At 43.2% G+C, this 18,493-nt stretch overlaps 1 protein-coding gene across 1 annotated transcript in view; it reads right to left on the bottom strand.

The window, feature by feature from the left end:
- Nucleotides 1–9,219: 9,219 nt before the first annotated feature.
- RASSF3 (Ras association domain family member 3) overlaps nucleotides 9,220–18,493 on the bottom strand; it is a 77,390-nt gene continuing 68,116 nt past the window's right edge. Inside the window, exons 3-6 of the mRNA XM_007179746.3 lie at nucleotides 16,971–17,199; nucleotides 14,783–14,892; nucleotides 11,785–11,930; nucleotides 9,220–11,310 (exon numbers count right to left, since the gene is read on the bottom strand). Coding sequence (XP_007179808.1) covers nucleotides 11,283–11,310; nucleotides 11,785–11,930; nucleotides 14,783–14,892; nucleotides 16,971–17,199 — 513 coding nt within the window. The 3' untranslated portion in view covers nucleotides 9,220–11,282. The remainder of the gene's footprint in view (nucleotides 11,311–11,784; nucleotides 11,931–14,782; nucleotides 14,893–16,970; nucleotides 17,200–18,493) is intronic.

The following is an 18,493-nucleotide window of genomic DNA, read 5'->3' on the forward strand; positions in this document are numbered from 1 at the left end:
AAGCTGCCCAAGGAGCTGTTTCCAGACACTGTGACATGTTTAGTCCCATAGATGTTATGCCCTGCAGCTCAGAGAGATACAGAAAGAGCTGAAGATATGCTCCAGTCCCCACAGAGATTCCTAGTGGTAGAGGCTCACTTGTCTTGGGGTGAGAATTCACATGCATGACAACACTGAGGAAACAAAGGCCAAGGCCCCCAGACAGCACCTACGTGTGACCCTCTGGTCCGAATCGCTCAGCACCTCACAGTAACATGACGGCACGGGCAGCCCTAGTCCCAGCTGCTCTGAGCATTTTGGGTCTAACTTGTCAGAGAAGTCAGACAACACTCTGCCACTGTATTTATGGGGAGCACAAGGAAAGGCACTGAATGAAGATTTCTTGGTCTACTAATTGCCCTAGAATCTTTTGTTTTGCCTTCCCTGAACACGAGTCTAAAAAACAAAAACCAAGAAAATATTTGTTTGAAAAAATGCCCCTCCTGGAAATTACATCCTAGGTGTTGCTTCTTAGATGAATTTTAGTGTCAACATGATATGTAAACATCTTGGCCCAGTAGTAAAGCAGCCATACCACTATAGGAAGAAGAACTTGGAGAATAATACCACTCTACACTATGTCAGGCTTTGCGGTGTACAGAGTACCTTGACCTTCATTATCTTATTTAGTCCTCACATAAGCCCTGTGAGGAAAGCCAACACATGACACCCACTCCACTTTACAGGGGAAAAAAAGTTGAGCTTGATCCAGAGCAATTGCCATTGTAAATTTTAACTTGCCCTTGCCAAAGATGAACTCTTAACCTGTGGAGAATTATTTAGACCTATATAAGTTCCCTTCTCATAACAGAGGAAAAACAGCTAGCGTGACGCCCATATAACAGGCTGCCAAAAAAAGGTCTGAGAAACCAGTGGCCATTGTGTAGAAAATTTTCATGTAAATCATGAATTCTGCCAGGTAACTCCTGCTCATCCTTAAAATCTTAGCTCTAAGTCACTCCCTTAAGGAAGCCTTCTCTAACTGCCTAAGTAGTAGACTCTCATAGCACTCTGTACTTTATCTTTGTGACACTTACCAGTTTGCATTGCTCATAGTCTGGTTTCCGTGAAGACAGGACCATGATGTTCCTTTTCAGCATAATCTACCCAGTACCTAACATCCTTGGGTAATTTATACATACTTGTTGAAGTAAAGAAGTTAAAACACTTGGTGTTCTACTCAAGTTTCTTTTTATGCGAAGAACAGAACAAACTAATATAAGTGACAGGTTAAAAAAAAAAAAAAAAGAAAAAGGATGGTTGTAAGAATACAGCTATCACAGAACCCAACGGTAAACAGATACACTCATTCTTCAAATATGATTACAATTTGTTCTAAGCTGTTGGTGGTGGTGGCGGGGGGGGGGGGGGGGAGAGGGAGGGAGGGGAATAGGAAGGGGTGGAAGGAAGGGAGGGAGGAAGGAAGGAAGGAAACAATAATTCACATTTTAATAAGCATAAACCCTACTGTATTTCCAATAATATGAAAGTAGGCTTAAATATTAAGTTAGAATATTATTGATCATATGCATTAAAGTTACATACTGTAAATAACTAAATTTCTGAGGGAACCAAAAAGTTGATAGCACCAAGCGAGATCAGCACTTGTCATTTGGCAAACTTTTAAAAACTAGGCCAAATTAGGAATGTGTAGAACTCACCTTTATTTATTTATTTTTTTTGCACAAAATAACACTAATTTTTAAGGAAACTTACTTCAATGCAAGGATCTTAAATACAAACATATCAGGTATATCTGTAGGATCTGTAGTGATGTCAGCTCTCCTGTTCCTGAGGTGGTAATTTGCATCTTCTCTTTCTTGCCTGGTCTGTATGGTTAGAGGATTATCAACTCTGTTGATCTCTTAAGAACCCACTTTTGGTTTCATTGATTTTGTTTCTGTTTTCTATTTCATTTATTACCACTCTTTATTAGTTCCTTTCTTCTGCTTACTTTGGGTTTGCTTTTCTTTTTCTTGTATCTTTAAGTGGAGGCTGAGGTCATCCATTTGAGCCTTTTCATCTTTTCTAATAGGCATTTAGTACTGGGTTGGCCAAAAAGTGCCTTTGGTTTTTAAGTAAAAATAAAAGACGCATTTTTCATTCTCACCAAGAACTTTTTTGGACAACATATTCACCGTTTTGTTCCACTACCTTCTGCCATTTTTCAGGCAACTTCACATTCTATCTTCCCAAAACTTTTTATCTTTTTTTTTTTTTCTTTTTATCTTTTTGAGCAAAGAACTGTTCCAGGTGCCTTTTACAGTCTTGCAGGGAATTGAAATTTTTTCCATTAAGAGAATTTTGTAAAGACCAAAATAAATGGAAATCCAAAGGTGCAACGTCTGGTGAATACAGTGGATGAATCAGAACTTCCCAGCCAAACTGTTAAACAGTTTTTGCCTGGTCATCAAAGAAACATGCAGCTTTGTGTTATCCTGATGGAAGATTTTGTGTTTTCTATCGACTAATTCTGGACGCTTTTTGTCAAGTGCTGCTTTCAGTTGGTCTAATTGGGAGCAGCACTTGTTGGAATTAATCAATTGGTTTTCTGGAAGGAACTCATAATAGAGGACTCCCTTCCAATCCCACCATATACACAACATCACCTTCTTTGGATGAAGACCAGCCTTTGGTGTGGTTAGTGGTGGTTCATTTCACTTACCCCATGATCTCTTCCGTTCCACATTATTGTACAGTATCCACTTTTCATCACCCGTCACAATTTGTTTTAAAAATGGAACGTTTTCAGGTCTTCCCTGGTGGTGCAGTGGTTAAGAATCTGCTTGCCAATGCAGGGGACACGGGTTCGAACCCTGGTCCGGGAAGATCCCACATGCCGCGGAGCAACTGAGCCCATGCGCCACAGCTACTGAGCCTGTGCTCTAGAGCCCACGAGCCACAACTACTGAGCCCGCATGCCACAACTACTGAAGCCCGCACGCCTGGAGCCCGTGCTCCAGAACAAGAGAAGCCACCATGGTGAGAGGCCCGCGCACTGCAACAATGAGTAGCTCCTGCTCGCCGCAACTTAGAGAAAGCCTACATGCAGCAACAAAGCAAAAATAAATAATAAATAAATAAATAAATTTTAAAAACGGAACATTTTCATTACGTTTCAGTAGAGAATCGCATGTGAAAATACGGCCACGGTTTTCCTCACTTATGTGGAACCCAAACATCAAAGTGATTAACATAACCGAGCTGGTGCAAATGATTTTCGACTCTTGATTTGGATATTTTGAGTATGTCAGCTGTCTCCCGCATGGTATAACGTTGACTGTTCTCAATTAATGTCTCGATTTGATTGCTGTCAACTGGTCTACCTGACTGTGGAGCATCGTCCAGTGAGAAACCTCCAGCACGAAACTTCACAAACCACTTTTGACAGGTTCGATCACTCACAGCACCTTCTCCATACACTGCACAAATCTTGTTTTGCATTTTGGTTACGTTTTTAACTTTCCTGAAATAATAAAGCATAATATGCCGAAAATGTTGCTTTTTTTATTTCCACCTTCAATATTAACACATTTTTGACCGGAGACGTATTACAGCCACAGGCGTTAGTTTCTGCAAAAATCCCCCAGTCAATAATGTGTTAAAATGGCTACACAAAAACTCACCAATTTTGATAAGTCTTTTTTTAAATGCACGCTGATAAGACAGCTGTCACATACAATCTAACAAAATTGTTTTGAATGAAGTTAAAGACAACTAAGTGCTACTAGAGCCATCTTACGGAAAAAACAAACGAAACTTTTGGCCAACCCAATACTATAAATTTCCCTCTATTTCTACTCTGGATCCCATCGTAGAAATGGGCACATGAGTACACAGCTCACGTAAACAAAGATAATTCCTTCCTGAGGGAAGAGGGTATGATTAGGCATCCAACAGCTAACAAATATCAAGTAGGTTCTGAATTTACTTTCCATCTCCCAGAGGCCACAAGGCCTCTCCTCTCTGCTTCTCTCTGCTCTATTCTCCTGCTTTCTCTGTAGTCTTTCTCTGCCCCTGAAACAAGGCCCAATGGTGGGTTCAGTCCCTTGGTTTATAAGTACCCATCACAGACTAACTACAATTCCTTTGTTTCTTTATTTAAAATTTTAAGAAAGTTTAACTGATCAACAGCCTTGTATCCGAAGTCTAACTAAGATCCAATTAGCCATGGTCAGGGCACAGGGTCAAGCTATGTATAGAATTATCCTTTCCAGTGCTAAATGAGGCAGGTCAGGGAGCCTCTCTGCAGGCTAGCCATTACTCTCAGTATGGAAGTAATTCGTTTAAAAAAAAAAAGAGAGAGAGGGGTACAACTGTGCACATGGATATATCCTTTCAGTCTCTGAAATACTCTGGAGAGCTCTAAGATTTACAGTTAGTATTTGAAAAAACATGGGGTGCTTATTAAGGTAGTAGATTCTCAGGGCCTAGTATTAGCTTTGGTGTGGGGGAAGATTTTTAAATCCTCCTTTTAAAAATCAGCACCTCCAGTAAGTAGTTCTGGAGGTGGTCCATAAAGAGACAGAGTAATAACTTCAGTTTTGTCTTGAAATCTCTTCCAGCAGATCTTAAGCACTGCCCTTTCCCAACTATTAGCTTCATAACAACTTTTCCCCCAAGACCTACTGCGCCTCTGCTTGGATCGCCTTACTTGCAAAAGAACAAAAATTTAAAAAAGCAAGCTGGGGGTGGAAGGTGACACAGGGGACAGGAACATGGTCCCAGCCTCACCCACACCCTACACACTAGCTCGTTATCTTCCTTGAAGCACACACCCTTCCCCAGCACACACAAACTCCTGCAGCAAGTTTATCTGGAAGAAAGGCAATGAGGCTTGGGCTTTTCTGAAGGCTGATAGCCAGGTTCCTCGATTTCTAAGGCTGCGGTGTATTCTCAGACAATCATCTTTTATTGATAAGGCATTCAGTGACATGCTTGATTTTACCTGAAAGTCATTGACTTGGAACATTTTCCTTGAGAGATCACACATGCAAGAGAAAACATTTGAAATGTTTGCCATTCTAAAAAGAATCTGAAGACACCATTTGTAGTTTTGAATAAAAGATTTGAATTTATAAAAGATTTAAGCTATCACCTCCCACCCACAGATTAATAATTCAAGGATTCTAACTTTTGGCAAGATGCCTCAGTGTGCTGCTCCAGAATTACTAGAACTTTAGCAAATTTTATCACACTTGAAAATCAGAAAGCCCTCTCGAGCAGAGCCCCCTAGAATACCACTTCAGAGAAAAGGAACTGCACAGGGTTTAATTAATCTCCTGTGTCCACACAGGGTGGCTAAATTGAGGGGAGGGTGCACACACCAGGCAAACAACCAGATCTGTGCCACTAAAGACAGAGGAACGTTCAAGGTAACCCTCCTTGTTTAGAAAAATCAATACCAACTCTTCTGGTTAAAGGAACTCCCTCCCTGGGAATTCCCTGGTGGTCCAGTGGTTAGGACTCTGCACTTTCACCGGTGAGGACAAGCCACGCAGTAAAGCAAAAAAAAAAAAAAAGGAACTCCCTCCCAAACACAAAGCCAAAACCCAACTTCTCTTGAAATTTACAAAGAGTCCTGATGTTTTGTTTGTGTGGAAACATTTTCAAACGCCAATACTCACCTTTCTCAGAAAGGAGAAAAGAGGAGCTTTTGGAGTTCAGCTGCCACCAAGTGAGTCACAAGTGACTTTGGAAACTAAGATGAAAAGGTCTGTCCTCTACCTGGTCATTCTCACCTTACAGAATTAAAGGGAAAGATCTGTCAAAAAACCAAAATGAAACCAAAACCACCAACCCCCCAAAAAACAAAAACCAACAGAACTTAAAAAACCCGGGGGTGGGATGGATTGGGAGATTGGGATTGACATATATACAGTACTATGTATAAAACAGATAACTAATGAGAACAGACGGTTAGCACAGGGAACTCTCCTCAATGCTCTGTTATGACCTAAATGGGAATGACATCCAAGGAAGAGGTGATATATGTATACGTGTGGCTGATTCACTTTGCTGTACAGCAGAAACTAACACAACATTGTAAAACAACTACACACCAATTAAAAAACAAACTAACCCTGCAGATGGAGTTAATACATCTTACCTCACAGTTATTTAACCTGCCCACTCCTTTCCACCACCAACCCCCAGCCCCGGCCCCATTTCTCCCCCCATCTTTATACAAAGCTGCTTTCTTAATTTAGCACTTAATTAAGCAAGTAGTGATTCACACCAGACAGGTGTATACTTTCAAGACTTTGAATACTTAGTTTCCCATGTTTCTTTGGAGAGGATCATCCTTGATGAGGGAGTAAAACTCCAGCGTTTGCAAGTATTTGGTGGCTCCTGGGAACTGTGACTTCTCCCTGAAGCTATTATTCTGGTGGTTCCAGGGAATTATTTTACTAATTAGTGAGAACACGGGGTTTGGTTACCTGCTCTCTGTCAGTTTCTTTCACGCAACAGAACCTGTAAACAAAAACACAGGTAGGCATCTCCTTCTACGTAACTTAGTAAAATCACTTAAATGGAACGCTAAATGAACAGCAACAACAAAAGGATGATAGAGCACTCTGACATCAAGCCACAAACCCCAACTGTGCCTAAAGAGGCCTGCTTTCAGATGAACTGCCCATTCGAGGCATCCTAATGGGCCCTTCACAGGTAGTTTTACTGAAAAACTAGGTAGAGCTTATAGGAAAAGCCAGTGGACAGGCAGGGCGGCTCTGCCACTCACTCCCAGAGGGGCTGCGGGCAAGTTGCTGGACCTCAATGCGTTTGTTTCCTCATCTGTAAAATGGGGATGTTGACAATACCTATCTCATGGGAGAGAAAATGAGTTAATACATATTAAGCTTTTCAGAATAATGCCTGGCACATGGTAAGCACTGTGTTTGAACTTGCTATTATAGTACAGAATGTCCCCAACTTAATGATGGTTTGACTTACAGTTTTTCGACTTTACGATGATGTGAAAGTGATACGCATTCAGTAGAAAATGTACTTGGATTTTTAAAAAATTTATTTATTTATTTTTACTTTTGGCTGCGTTGGGTCTTTGTTGCTGCGTGTGGGCTTTTCTCTAGTTGTGGCGAGCGGGGGCTACTCTTCGTTGCAGTGCGCGGGCTTCTCATTGGGTGGCTTCTCTTGTCGCGGAGCACGGGCTCTAGGCACGCAGGCTTCAGTAGTTGTGGCACTTGGGCTCAGTAGTTGTGGCTCGCGGGCTCTAGAGCGCAGGCTCAGTAGTTGTGGTGCACAGGCTTAGTTGCTCCGTGGCATGTGGGATCTTCCCGGACCAGGGCTCAAACCTGTGTCCCCTATGTTGGCAGGCGGATTCTTAAACACTGCGCCACCAGGGAAGCCCCTGTACTTGGATTTTGAATTGTGATATTTTCCCGGGCTAGTGATATTTTTTGTTTACGAGGGTAAACAACCAATATACTTAGAACCATTCTGTACCCAGACAACCATCCTGTTTTTCACTTTCAGGACAGTATTCAGTACATTACATGAGATATTCAACACTTTATTCTAATAAAATAGGCTTTGTGTCAGATGATTTTGCCCGACTGTAGGCTCATGTATGTGTTCTGGGCAGGTTTAAGGTAAGCTAGGCAGAACTATGACATTCGGTAGGTTAGGTGGATGGAATGCACTTTTGACTTACGATATTTCCAACTTACAATGAGTTTATTAGAACATAACCCCACTGTAGATTAATGAAGATCTGTATAGAGACTTTCCCCCTTCTTTCATAAACACAAAACTCATAATCAGGATCACCTGACAGAGTCCCAAAAGAGTGTACAATTCTTGAGAACTAATTTTGCAACATAAGAATATTCATTTAAACTATTATCAACAGGTAACAAGTTCCTAGGGCAGGAAGCTAACTCCCTTTAAGGGATAAAAATTCCAAAACACTCCCACTGCACCTTGGGTAGTAACCCAGGCCAAACTTCCAAACTAGATTCTTCTGGATATTTTGGTGAAAAAGATCTATACTGAGCCATCATTTCTATCATAATATTTTCACTTACAAAGCAGCTATGGTACTTGAAATGCTTTCCTCCTTACCGATTCACCAGTGCCTCTAGGGGGCAGCGCAGTAGTAAGAACACTTGCACCTGCTTCGCCAGTGCCTCTAGGGGGCAGTGCAGTAGTAAGAACACTTGGACCTGCTTCACCAGTGCCTCTAGGGGCAGCGCAGTAGTAAGAACACTTGGACCTGCTTCACCAGTGCCTCTAGGGGCAGCGCAGTAGTAAGAACACTTGGACCTGCTTCGCCAGTGCCTCTAGGGGGCAGTGCAGTAGTAAGAACACTTGCACCTGCTTCACCAGTGCCTCTAGGGGCAGCGCAGTAGTAAGAACACTTGGACCTGCTTCACCAGTGCCTCTAGGGGCAGCGCAGTAGTAAGAACACTTGCACCTGCTTCACCAGTGCCTCTAGGGGCAGTGCAGTAGTAAGAACACTTGCACCTGCTTCACCAGTGCCTCTAGGCAGCAGCGCAGTAGTAAGAACACTTGCACCTGCTTCGCCAGTGCCTCTAGGCGGCAGCGCAGTAGTAAGAACACTTGCACCTGCTTCGCCAGTGTCTCTAGGGGGCAGCACAGTAGTAAGAACACTTGCACCTGCTTCGCCAGTGCCTCTAGGGAGCAGTGCAGTAGTAAGAACACTTGCCTCCAGCAGGCTTGGAAGCCTAAGAGGACAAGCAGTTGTGCACCCAGCCCATGTGAGACAGTCACATTGACCCCAAGATACTTTAATGTTGAAAGTGGTCTATTTTAAGGGTAGGAGGCCTCTGGGCAGGAACGGGTGGTGAAGGAAGAGGCTAAGAAAGAGACAATGTTCTATTTTGGTAGTGGTCACAGGGCAGCCACTTTATAATAATTTTTAACCTATTCGCATGCTTTATAAACTTGTAAATATATGTATATTTCACAAAACAATTGTTTTAGGAATGTGTTGTATGGGCAGACACTCACCTCTGGTTATTCTCCCCAGAGGATAAGGCAAAGGAAAAAATGACATCTGGGAGAACAAATGTGCCCCATTCAAACCTAGTGAAAGTTGTCACATTCCAGCCCGTGTCCCCACGTATCTGCAAAAGCAGCTCCTTCCACCCGTGACCTTCTTTTATCTGGCATATAACCATAAATAAAAACACTCAAACATCAACTAACAACTTCAACTTTTAATAATGGAAACGATTTGCCATACCAGAAACAATTTTAGGGAAGCAAACTCTTCCCCATAAAAATAAACTCATCAAAATTATAAATATTATAATTTTTTTACTTCTGCAATTTAAAATGCTCCCCTGCAATACTACCGCTTCATTTAACCTCGTTCCTGTACCATCACATATTGAAGAGAAAACAGTATTACAGCAAAACTTAGATAGTTTAATTTAACATAAGAATTTGTACAATGATTTTTAAAAATCTTTGGCCTCAGTGGCCTTTTACACATTAAAAATGCTGCTGCAGTCACCAGTGTTTGGGAGAGACCGTCGGTCTTCAAGAACCACGAACCGACAGAATTTCAACACAGTAAGTTTTCCAAATTGCAACTTGTAGTGCACATGACAATGAGCGAGGTCCTGGATAATACAGACGAGGATGCCTAATTTAGACAATCTACTTCAAGTAAAAAAAAAAAAAAAATTTTTCACAGATACCCATCAGCTACTACTTTAAGGTTCTAACAGTGTCTTCATCTGAGAAACAAAGGCTTCACAAAATATGAACTTACTGGGATGGGTAATTAAAAGACCAGGTGGTCGATAACAGTATACTCACACCCAAGCCATCATCTGAATAGTAAAACCAGTATGAAAATCATGAAGGCGTTCCCTGAACAATGAAGGTAAAAGCGTTGGATGACAATGTCACTAAAACCTCACTGATGCACTAAAAAGAACTTACATGCAAAATTAAACAAGATGTGTCATACATATTTTATAGCTATTTCTACCTTTTTTTTTTCTTTCCAACTTTCCTTAAAAAGCTTAGGAAGATATGATTGTCTCAGTACGTGTGCGGCACAGTAGAAGCGACACTTACATCTGCCTCCAGCAAGACGGGTGTTCTCTGAAAAGTCAGAAGAGCCACCAAGAAGGGAACAGAAATGCAATAAAAAAGGCACAGTTCACTTAAGAGGCAAAGAACTGAAGCACCTTGGAATTTCAAAAAGAATCCATTAGGTGTCACCAAAGTGTTAACAATTCCTTGGGAATTTATAAAAAAAAAACAATATCTAAACTAAAAATAGACTGGCACAGTACACCTTTCCTGTTGTTTTCAGATTAACTGCTGCGTAAAGTGAGGTTATTAACCTGCTTTAAGGAAGGCTCTTATTGCACATGCATTTCTTTGGTTTGCAGGAACATGCATTTCTGTTAAAATGTTTCCATAAAGAACCCCTCCTCCTGTGTGGTCCGCTGGGGGGTGGACACTGCCCACCTCCTTACAGTCAGGTCACCCTTTTGGAACTGAGGGTCTGACTGTCCTGGGTCTTTAATCCATACCCCTGTTCTACATTATGTAAGATCGCACTTCTATTGATAAGACAAAGGGAGAAGGGAAAGCAGGGAGGAGAGGGAAGGAGGAAGAAGGGAGGGAAAGACAAAAGGGAAACCGAGGGAAAGGAGGGAGTGACTGTCACAAGTATACTGGGAGCTCCTCACCTGACAAGTCCCCCGGATGCTAACAATCAGGGCGAGTGCCTCCTCCCCAAACTCCTTTTCCACTTTGAAAACGACCTCGGGGGAAAACTGTCACTTCACGGGAGTCATAGCAGATGCTCACTGCCCCATCGGCCCAGAGAAGCTGCACCAATCAGACCTTCCACTCCGGGAAGGAAGGCAGAAGGGGCGCTGGTCCACCGAGAGGGCGGCTCTGTCCCTGTTTCAAAGATCCACCTGCCTTCTCTGCTCAGCTGCAGTTAGTCCTTCCTTCTGGTCCAGCTCCTACTTTCTTTGGTTCTGCTCCCACATTTTACTCACTCATATTGTCAAGCAACATGACAATGGATCTCATGTCTCTAAACTGAAAGCTTTTAACTCGTCCACAAGCGAATTCACCTTCTCCTCTACCATCCACTTGCCCAAAACACCTCCCCCATCAGGGCTCCCCACTTCCACCCCACCTTCTTCCAAACTTGCCCTTTACTTTCTTTGTCAGACTCCTCCAAAATCCTTCACCAACCCCTCAGAGCTCCTAGCTTCCTGTGCCCTTCAATTCACATGGATCGTTTCCTGTGACCTTTAAAAAAAACAAAACAAACAATAACAGACAGGTAGTTTCAACATAAGACAAGTATTCAGATAGATTCCTTGTTAAGCTTTTAAAAAATCATTTGCACAACCTTAAGCTTAACATCATCATCACATACTTAAAATAACTAAAACAAAATAAGAGAAGAGGGGAAAAAAAACCCAGAGTCCATGCTTCAAAACACTCTAGAATGCTCCAGATGAGACTACAGGTTCACAGCTTGCCAAGAGGTAACACCGCAGTGCCGTTAACAGAACAAGCTTGCAGAATCCCTTACAGAGGATGCCCAAGGTGCAGGATGCTGCGTGACCGGTTTGGGGAACTAGATCTAGAGATTTTTAAAGGGGAAAGGCCCTAGCATCATGGGGCAAGAAAACCGCCCTCCGACAAGAGACACACTGGCTGCTGGTTTGCACACAGGTCCCGCACTGTCCCCGAGGGGCAGGGAGCCCCACGCTTTACCCGGGTTTCCAGGCCTCGCTGAGGGCTTCTTCCAGCTTGTGTCTGTAGGCCGCGTAGCGCTCCTTCAGGTTCTGTAGCTGCTCGTCTTCTTCCTTGTCCAAGATCCGCAAGAAATTCTGTAGCTCTGGCAGGCTGAAGGCTTCCCACTGTGAGAGAACACAAATATGAAAAAATGCCAGGTGTTTAATTCAGCGTCAAGACTGAGGAATACGGACGGCAAGCAGAACACAGGGGGGTGTGACTGCCTTCCCCTCCCAATGCACACTGCCCAGCACCGCCCGGCCCTCTCGGAAGTCCTGCTGGACAAGAGCTGAGCCTCCCGACCAGACCTCCACGCCCTCCACGCCCCGCCCCTCCCATCGCCCTCTTCTCCCCTCCTCCCAGCCTCCTCCAAAAGGGCTCTAAGACCAAAGTCCTCCTTATGCCTAAGTCCATTATAGACACTCTAACCCCGAGAGGCATGAGAGATAACTCCACACTCCCTCCACCTTCCCTCTACGTGGAGCCCTCATTGTCACCGTCTTCTTTCCCAGCTCCCACGATCAATCTCACCACCTCCTAGGCAGCTCTCCCTAGTGCTGTCCACCGCCATCTTCTCCTCCATCCCTGGGACAGCCTCCTAGCTCCACCAAACAGCCAGCCTGAATATGAATACTCTCTGTAAAACGCCAATCTAAGCATGACCCTCCCCTGCTTGGAATCATTCAATGGCTTCCTTTGGTTGTTTCTGCTAAGTCTGAAAGGCCCTACCCTCTCCAGCCACATCTCTCTCACTGTGCCCCTCACTCATTACCTGACATGGCTTTGCACATGCTCTCCCTTCCTCCACTTCGCCTGGCGAACTCCTTCTCAACCTTCAAGTCCCAGCTTAAATGCCACTTTCTCTAAGAAGCCTGCCATGATTTCCTCCCCTTCTCTCCCAGCCAGGATTAAGTCTATTAGGGGCTCTCACTGGGCTCTGGTAGCCTTGAACACAACCTGATCACAAAAGATCTAAAAATTATTATAATTATTTGCTTAGTATCTCTCTCGCCTACACTGCAACTATTGTACTCCTCACTATTTGGGCTTTGTCTTTGGCCCTTGAGTTTCTGAGTTCTCTTTCTCTAACAGCAGCTGGTACTTAGCAGGCACAAAATAAATGTTCATTGGGTTTTTCTTTAAAATTTTTTAAATTTAAGCAGTAAGTATCAAGAAGGGTATATGGCTTCACCTGGGAGGGTTTTTTTTATTTTTCAACCTACATGTCCTCCCCGCCCAAAAGGAGGCCCTGGGTCCTGGGCTGAGAATCACTGTCTCGGCCAGGAGCAATTTCTGATAGGGGATTCCCAGGGGTATGGGGTAGGGAAAAGACGAGATGACCTAATACAGGTGCAGAGAGAGGAGACACAATAAAACCACCAAGTGGGCCAATGACAGAAGGCTCTCAGAGATTGAGTGTGAGCTAGTTTTTAAAGAAAATGAGAAGTGAAGCAGGAGAGCAAAACTTTCTCCATTAGAATATTCTGTTAACTTAAAAATTAACATCTTATTTTTCACATAAATGCCTCAAAGTAAAGACATTATAAAATATCATCTCCCTCCCACTCCCTGACAGCTATGGAAAGTTTCTTCCCTCAATTCAGTTAACCTTGAAAACCCGAGAAACAGAACACAATACAGAGGTCAGAACAGCAGTCCGGAACATTAGAACACAATGTGAAGTGAATTTCAAAACTAAGCCAACATAATTCCCTCCCAGACAATGTAGCTCCAACTGCACTAAACTATGTGCAACACTTAGAAACCAGCACCAAGAAAGATAAGACGCTGACAAGACTACGCTGATGCGTCTGGCTTGGGCTTGCAGAGGGAAGGCTGCTATGTGCCAAACTCAGAAGCCAAATTTTAGACTTCTGCACCCAGCCTTCTCCCCAAAATGAGAGTGGATTTTAAAAATTTCAAAACATGAGAATCGAAAGAAGCTTCCAAAATGTCCAAAATCATTGTCTTCCTAAAACTTCCTAGTTAAGTTCCAATTTACACTGACATATAAACATACTCTTTACTAAGCATGTTTACATACATTTCTAGTTTGCGACTCAAAACCAACTGTTCAAGTCTTTAGTCCCACTTTACAGATTTTAAAACTGAGGACTGAAAAGATTAGAACATTTACCCAAGGTCGTGCTCCTAATCTAACAAGAGGAACAGTAGGAAGCAGAGTCTTGGTTTCCTAACTTTTAACCTGGAAACTCTATTCTCACCACATTACAAAATGTTCTGCATGGACAATTCATGCCATTTCCGATTCCAGACAAAAGGCTGAGACCCAGAGCTTGAGAGATTTCCTCAAGTGACACTTCATCTAGAAGGACAGTCTGAAGTGCTTTTTCCTTCAACTGAGTTGACCTAAATACAATCCTCCCTGGAGAGAAAATGGCAAATGATGTACATAGAAACATAATTTCTTAATCATCTGGGCAAAGAGGAAACAAAGATTCTAAAAAGTTAAATGTCTTTCCTAGTAAAGAGATGGCATTTCCTTTTACTTCCCTTTAGAGCGAAGGAGCCTGGGGGCTTTGGTTAGCAGCAAACATATGGAGAGTGTCGACTTTCAAAGCTCAGCTGGATTAGAGTAATTCCAGGGTAGAGGGGTGAAAATGACTCTCTGGGTGGAGATCAAGTTAAAAAGATTTTATTTCCTCCCACCTCTGAAAAATCACAGACCAACATAATGAGTGTTATAAAAGAATTATATTGTAGGCTAACTTTGGGTTCATTTCTGACAACTCAAAAACACACAGGAAGCTACCCTCCCTCCACAGGACAACCTCTCCTCCCATGACAGGCAGACAGACAGACAGACACACAGACAGACACACAGGCACACACATTCCCTCTCCCCTCCACCGCCCCCAACCCATCCTCCTCTGCAATGGTAAAGTCACTAGAGCAGAGCAATAAGACAGGGCCAGCTGGTCTGTAGAGTCTAAAGCAAGAAGGAACAATCACTTACCTCTCCAAATTCATGTTCACGAAGAACAAAACTGAGTGTGTCTGTCCTGGGCCCTGCTACCAAACGCAGAAAGAGTGGATGTTCCCGGTCTGAGAGCTTGCAGGCGTAGACTGGGGAGGAACAAGCGCCATGTCACAAACAGAGCACGACATCATTCCCCAGACCAGCACCCCTCACCACCCTGCCCCCAGATCAAGGCAACAGTGTTATTACCCTGGCTACCAAGGCACCATCCTCCTCATCTTGTTACTAATAAATAGCCCACAGTGGAATGAATTCTATACTATTTCTATTCTATCTGCATAATATGAACTGTGCCTTGAAAAAAGGAAACCATTCTCAAGAAGGAATTTAAATGAGTATCGCTCCTCAAATGGGCTTATGATTAATTCTGCTCCTCCTTTTTAGAAAGCAAAATAAACTTAAAAAAAGGATTTGCAAACCCCTTTAAAAACAATAAAAAAATACCATCCCAAGAACATGAAATCAGAACTCTAGAAGCAAATCTCTCTACAGATTAATTTAGAATTACCAGCCGCAAACAAATGAAGCAGTCCATCCAAACACAAGCTCTGGTGGCTTTAAGCCCAGCTACATGTATCTTGTGCTATACACACACACACACACACACACACACAGTACTGGCATTGCCTTGCAGGGTTGAAAGATTTGCCGTGTAATATATCAGGAAGATGCTATCACTGTCACATTATGCAGCTGAAGTCCAGGTGGGCAGGCAAAGAAGCTGGCAGGACAAAATGCCATCTGAATTGATCTGTATTATTTCAGTACTTCTGGATACAATTGCATTGTAGGTGCTGATTTCCCTGTAGATGTAAACTTCCCCCCACTGCTGAGCCTGTGGCCTCTGGAGGACAGGAACCTTACCCTATTCATCTCTGTATCCTGCAGGCCCAGCCCGTAATACGGTTTGAAGAAACATGACCATACTCAGCATCTAGCTGGGTTTCATCCCCAGGCAACCAAAGGATTTTCCCATGATGCCAAGATGAGTTTATTTTCTGCTCCAGCTGCTATAGGCTCAACCCAGGAAAATTAGGGAAAGCTTAAATGTTCACATATACACACCATTTTCAAATTAGCACTTAGTGAATCACTGAATCACTTGTTGTCCACCATTGGTATCAATTTCTGTTCAATGATGACCTGACCTGGAATATCTTATTCAGTTTCATGCAGTAATTTAAGATTCTCTTTTTAATCCACTGATTGTGGGTATTAAGTTCAGACAGGCGGACCTCAGATCAAAACGTTATTTGCCCATTGCATGCGCCCCTGGGGGGCCAGGGTGCCAACACGCCCCCGGGGAACACCTAGTGGGAGGCAGGCTAAGGGAAAAGGAGAGCCCAAGGCTGTGGCATTTACATAAGTCTGCAACGTGCACTAATACACATGTGCCTCCTGATCCTCGGGTCTCGGGAATGCAAGGCCACCAATCACTCCATGTTCGGATGCACATCCAACGTCGATGTGCTACTGAAAACTTCAAGCGCAGGTGCATTCCTTTCTGTCCGAAAGAGAATTAAAATCAAAGCGACGGAAAAAAGAAAAGAAAGGGCTTCCCTGGTGGCGCAGTGGTTGAGAATCTGCCTGCTAATGCAGGGGACACGGGTTCGAGCCCTGGCCTGGGAAGATCCCACATGCCGCGGAGCGGCTGGGCCCGTGAGCCACAACTGCTGAGCCTGCGCGTCTGGAGCCTGTGCTCCGCAACGAGAGAGGCCGCGACGGTGAGAGGCCCGCGCATCGCGATGAAGAGTGGCCCCCGCTTGCCACAACTGGAGAAAGCCCTCGCACAGAAACGAAGACCCAACACAGCCAAAATCAATCAATCAATCAAAACATACGCATCTGATTCAAGATCCTCATTAAAAAAAAAAAAAAAAAAAGAAAAAAGAAAAGAAAAAAGGCTATCCTCCTGTGCACATCACAAATCCTCCATAAATACCCATCCCATATGGATGCCTCTGGGCTCCTAAGACCCACAACTGTCCAACTGAAAGACACAGACAGCCAAGAAGCATTAAGCACACACCGCAATCACCATTTATTCCAGAATCTGGCCCTGGGCCCTGACATAACTGACACACCTATCACTCCCTTCCACTAATGAGGCCAGAAGACAGAAATAAAAGCAGGGACCATTTTCATTTTAAGTGTGGCAGGGTACCTTGATCTTCCCTGTGACAACGCTTATAAAGTGCAAACTTGGTAGGGCTCTCGGTCACAAGAAACTTCTTGAGCAGGGCCTCGATCACTTCCCCGACAGTGTTTGTGCTGCTGATGTGAAGTGTATTCATACAGCCATTGCTACTGGGAGCAAGTTTTCCAGAAGTCTGTGAAGGTTTGCAGAGTTCCATCTGTACTTTAATGAAGCCAGTGTAAATCCCATTTGAATTCTGAAGCAGGAATAAAAACACACACATTAGCTGGGCATTTTAGGGAAGGAGCATATCAAAACAACAACAAAAAAGGAAGGTGAAACACTCCTTCTCTTGTTCTTTTCTTTTTCAGCTCTGTGGCAGAAACTCACTCAAGACTGCCCCTCAGGGAATGACCTCGGGGGAGGTTAACACGCTCCAGGAAAGTGCTTCCAGAGGAGAGGTCTGCAGGGCAGATGTGGGGACCAAAGTCCAGGACTCCTGCCACTGAAGCTACATGTGAAAGGTCAGGGCCCACGGGCGAGGTTACAATCCCCTGGCACAGATGCTGGCCAAACCACAAGGCTTATTAAAGCTTGGGGATATGTCCAGGCTAACTGCACAAAGGAAACAACATCAACTGATGACCAGCTATCACACAAAAAAGGAAAGTCACAATTAGGACTTTGAAATACTCAAGCAACAAGGAGCAGACGGGAAGAAAACAAGCTATTTTCATTCCTAGTGGTACCAGAGATTACCAATTTTGCTTAACCTATTTTATATAGCATGGGATCTGCCACAGCATGGGATACATGATGAGGCATTTCAGACACCTCAAGCAGCAACATTTTAAAAACAAATTCAAGCTATGATGTGAACTATAGACATTATAACACAAGCCCTTCTCTTTTTCTTTTTTTGGGGGGTGGGGGACGGGGAGGCCAGGGCACACAGCATGCAGAATCCTAGTTCCCCAACCAGGGATAGAACCCATGTCCCCTGCAGTGGAAGCATGGAGTCCTAACCACTGGACAGGCAGGGAATTCCCAAGCACTTGTCTTTTTTGATTTAACATGGTATTGATGCCTCCTTCTATATATAAGTATGTTTTTAACAGCTTTACTGAGGTACAATTTTTCCATACAAAAAACTGTGCATATTTAATATACACAATTTGATGAGTTTAGCACTTGTCTTAATTGATGTAGAATTATTATTTCTTAGTTGCTAAAAATAGTTACAATAGTCTGGTCTTCACTTTTAACTTTTAGTATGTTTAGGTAAAAAACATTGTAATGTTTTATTTAAACAAATCTTCAGGTGTTATAAATAAATGACACAGTTAACACAGAACATGAAAAATCTCCTTTATAGGCCATTATTTTTCTTCCTTTCCACAAGGTCAATTTATAATACTAATTCACTCATTCATTCTTGTGGAAAGTATTATACAACACTTCACATTTTTTTTTATCTTTGAAACGACATGGAAACTTGCATCTGTTTTAATCTCCAAGGGGAAGAGGAGGGATGTGGAATTTTTCTGCTT

The sequence above is a fragment of the Balaenoptera acutorostrata genome, chromosome 11 (assembly GCF_949987535.1).
Source record: "Balaenoptera acutorostrata chromosome 11, mBalAcu1.1, whole genome shotgun sequence".
Lineage (NCBI taxonomy): Eukaryota > Metazoa > Chordata > Mammalia > Artiodactyla > Balaenopteridae > Balaenoptera > Balaenoptera acutorostrata.